Below are 3,142 nucleotides of genomic sequence, written 5' to 3'. Positions count from 1 at the left end.
TCAATGCCGGTTGAAACATGTAGCAAATTACGTCTTCGGTCATGGACGCAACTTCGTCGGCCATTCCCGTTGCAGCTCTGCTCGCCATGAAGCAGTTGAGACAGAGAGAGGGGAGCAGTTGAGACAGAGAGAGGGGATGCAGCATGGATCCCACAGCCCGCATGCGTCCGGCACAATGGTTCGGCCGGCACGGCGACAGCCCGCATGCGTCCGGCACAATGGTTCGGCCGGCACGGCGACAGCCCGCATGCGTCCGGCACAATGGTTCGGCCGGCACGGCGGGTAGAAACGTTTCCCTTCATAATTTCAATCGATCCAAACATACTACAGATAGATTCAGAAGTCAGATCATACTCTTGCAGTAGATCTTTGGACTGAAACTTGTCTGCCTTCATAATTTCAATCGATCCAAACATACTACAGATAGATTCAAAAGTCAGATCATACTCTTGTAGTAGCTATTTGGACTGAAACTTCTTTCAGACAAGAAGAAGTACCGAAGGAAGCACTAAACATTCCAGGAACAATAACAACAAATGTGTCAACCAAATCGTAATGAGGCACAAAGGGGCACACAGGTCTCTACTCAAATTTCAAGTGCATACTTCAAGCCATTTGACGACCAACAAAACCAGATAGTACATTTCACCATTGCTCACACCAAAAAGCCGGTCCATACATGAAAATCTTGCAAAATGGCAGTATTTTTCCTTCTCAAACAGGGATGTAATGTCTACTACAAAGGTAGCAACCAAGACTAGTTGACTAGATAATTCTTTACTCGTCCTCCTGGCTGCGGAGCCTGGCAAGCTTGTTGGTGACCACGACGTCGAGCTGCGCAGCACGCTCAACGATGGCCTTGCGCTTCTGTGTAGACACGTTGTGTGCGATCTCAGCACAGTAGGTCCTGTTTGCAGAAAGATGGTAGCTATTAGCAAAGGCTGCAAGATTGAGCACTGAACATGGAAGATGATAACTGCAGCTCTCCTCATAGGCAATCAAGCTTGGTGAGTAGTTTCAAAATGCATACCTGTTGTGCATCATAAGCAGCTCCAGCTCAGAGACATTGTGGACAACAAACTTCTTGAACTTGTTGGGCAGGTAGTGCCTGGTCTTCTTGTCTGAACCATACCCGATGTTGGGCATCAAGGTGCATCCCTTGAACTTCCGCCTGACGCGGGAGTCGATACCCTTTGGCCTACGCCAGCTTTGCTGCAAATAAGAGCAGAACAGGTGAATTAGTTAACACAAAAGCTAGCAACTACATCAAGGAAAAAAATAGGACACATTCATTCTCCAAGCATCCAGTGTATCACCAAAGTTGGTGACTAAGCATATATTGTGAAGGACTAAAATAAATAAGCCTTTGTAACAAAGTAACTAGAATTAGCACCAACTGCAAGATGACAAGTGGTGCAGCAAGTAATCATAGCTAAATGGGTTGTCCAAATACATATATTATCAGATGGATGAAACCAACATGATCCAATCATACAAAAATTCAAGGGTATCTGAATTTGTTATCCAGAGATATCACATGCCGGATAAAATGCAATACGGAGACACTTGGAGCAAGTAACTGATGTAGTAATAAGCTTTCATGGAATTTTATTTTATATCAAGAAGGCATGCATAACTTGATTGACAAATCACAAGGCTACATGCAATATACACAACGAACTCTCATGAACAGACACACCACAGCTTAAAAAACGAAATTTCAAGCATCATAATGCACCATACGAATACACAATAAAATACCATAGTTCATTAATATCAGTAACCCAACTAGTGTGTGGTGGGATCTCGAATCATTTCGAGTTTTTTCGGTGGATTCCATATAGCAAGGGGGATTTCCCACAACTAGCTCGCAAGAACAAACACACCAAAGCTTAAAAGGAAATTTCCAACATCATGGTGCACCATACGAATGAGTAGTGTGTGCACAAATTATATACAGGTTCATCCAAAATCAAAACCATCCCCCACTGTTGTCACTAAACAACAACCCCTAGGCCCAACTTTGTAGCCACGATTCTGCAGACGACGCCAGCAAATTAACGGGGCATCTAAACCAGATCCACGGATCGAGCGCTAGCAGAGGAGGTCGGGGAAACCGCCCGAACCCCACATGAACAAAGCCTAGGGTAACCCAACTATAAAAATGGCGCGGTTCTGGAAGAGGAGCTGGGTTAGTGGCTGCGAGAGCGAGAGCGATAGCGGAGCGAGCTAGGTACCTTGAGGCCGATGTAGCGGTCGCTGTGCGCCCTCTTGAAGTGCTTCACCCTCTTCTTCACGATCGCCTTCTTCAGCATAGGCACCGCCATCTGCACAGCGCACGGAGGAGACTCGAGGTGAGAAGATCCGGAACCGAGAGCGTGTTCATCTGCGCGGAAGGGAGATAGCGGTACCTTGGTAGAACTGCGTCGGAGCGGGCGCGCGGGCGGGCGGGCGGCGGCGGCGGCGGAGGGGGTGAGGGAGAAGCCGTTCGTGCGGGGGTGTGAGGGGGTCTTATCTCACGGCGGGCGAGGAGAAACCCTAGGTGGTGGGACCGGCGTGATGGACCGCTGCAATCTCGGCCCAATGGCCTGCTTCGACTCTCGTATAAGCCCGACTCTCAACTAGTGGGAGCCCCGTAAGGATTTTTGATGGGCTGAGAGCGTGTCAAGCGACGCGTTTTTAGCAGTTATTACGTCGTGTGCTGGATGTTTTCTTTAGATGATTTTTTCCGTACGTGTTTTTGGTTCTAGATGGATTTTTTGGGGGTTTCGGTTTCTGTCTTTTCTTTCTATGTTTTCAAGGGAAAAAGTTGCGCAAAAAACAGTTTGTATTCGTTTTTACGAGAGATATATATTTGCTTTTTGTGAAGGTGCAGATTTGCTTTCACGAAAGGCGCAACCATGTCTCTTGAAAAGGAAAACACGTTTTTTTTTTCATAAGAGACACGTATTTTTATTTTCGTGGAAGTATAGATTTTTTTTCGTAAGAGGCATGCATTTACTTATCGTGAAGTCACAGGTTTGCTTTTACGAAAGGCACAGCCTTTCGGAGAGAAAAAATGCTTTCTATCTTCTTTTTTTATTCCGCAAGAGTCATAGATTTGCTTGTTGTGAAGACATGGGTTTAATAAGTTTTGATATTT

General features: G+C 46.1%; 1 protein-coding gene across 1 annotated transcript; it reads right to left on the bottom strand.

Moving 5' to 3' along the window:
• Positions 1–583: 583 nt before the first annotated feature.
• LOC123399660 (60S ribosomal protein L32-1-like) lies at positions 584–2,570 on the bottom strand. The gene is made up of 4 exons (XM_045094053.1): positions 2,412–2,570; positions 2,238–2,327; positions 1,031–1,212; positions 584–907 (listed from the first exon to the last, which is right to left on the bottom strand). Exons 2-4 carry the CDS (start codon positions 2,325–2,327, stop codon positions 778–780), a joined length of 402 nt encoding a protein of 133 aa, XP_044949988.1. The 5' UTR covers positions 2,412–2,570; the 3' UTR covers positions 584–777.
• Between the last annotated feature and the right edge of the window lie 572 nt (positions 2,571–3,142).

The sequence above is a fragment of the Hordeum vulgare genome, chromosome 5H (genome assembly GCF_904849725.1).
Source record: "Hordeum vulgare subsp. vulgare chromosome 5H, MorexV3_pseudomolecules_assembly, whole genome shotgun sequence".
Taxonomy (NCBI): domain Eukaryota; kingdom Viridiplantae; phylum Streptophyta; class Magnoliopsida; order Poales; family Poaceae; genus Hordeum; species Hordeum vulgare.
Note: the sequence above shows the minus strand (reverse complement) of the source record. Positions and strands in the feature narration are given on the sequence as shown.

Bases quoted from the DNA above. Each gene is read 5' to 3' on its own strand.
- LOC123399660 (XM_045094053.1), bottom strand. From the start codon at position 2,327: ATGGCGGTGCCTATGCTGAAGAAGGCGATCGTGAAGAAGAGGGTGAAG. The intron at 1,213-2,237 runs GTACCTAGCTCG...TCTTATTTGCAG, and splicing joins ACCGCTACATCGGCCTCAAG to CAAAGCTGGCGTAGGCCAAA. The intron at 908-1,030 runs GTATGCATTTTG...TTCTGCAAACAG, and splicing joins CTGCTTATGATGCACAACAG to GACCTACTGTGCTGAGATCG.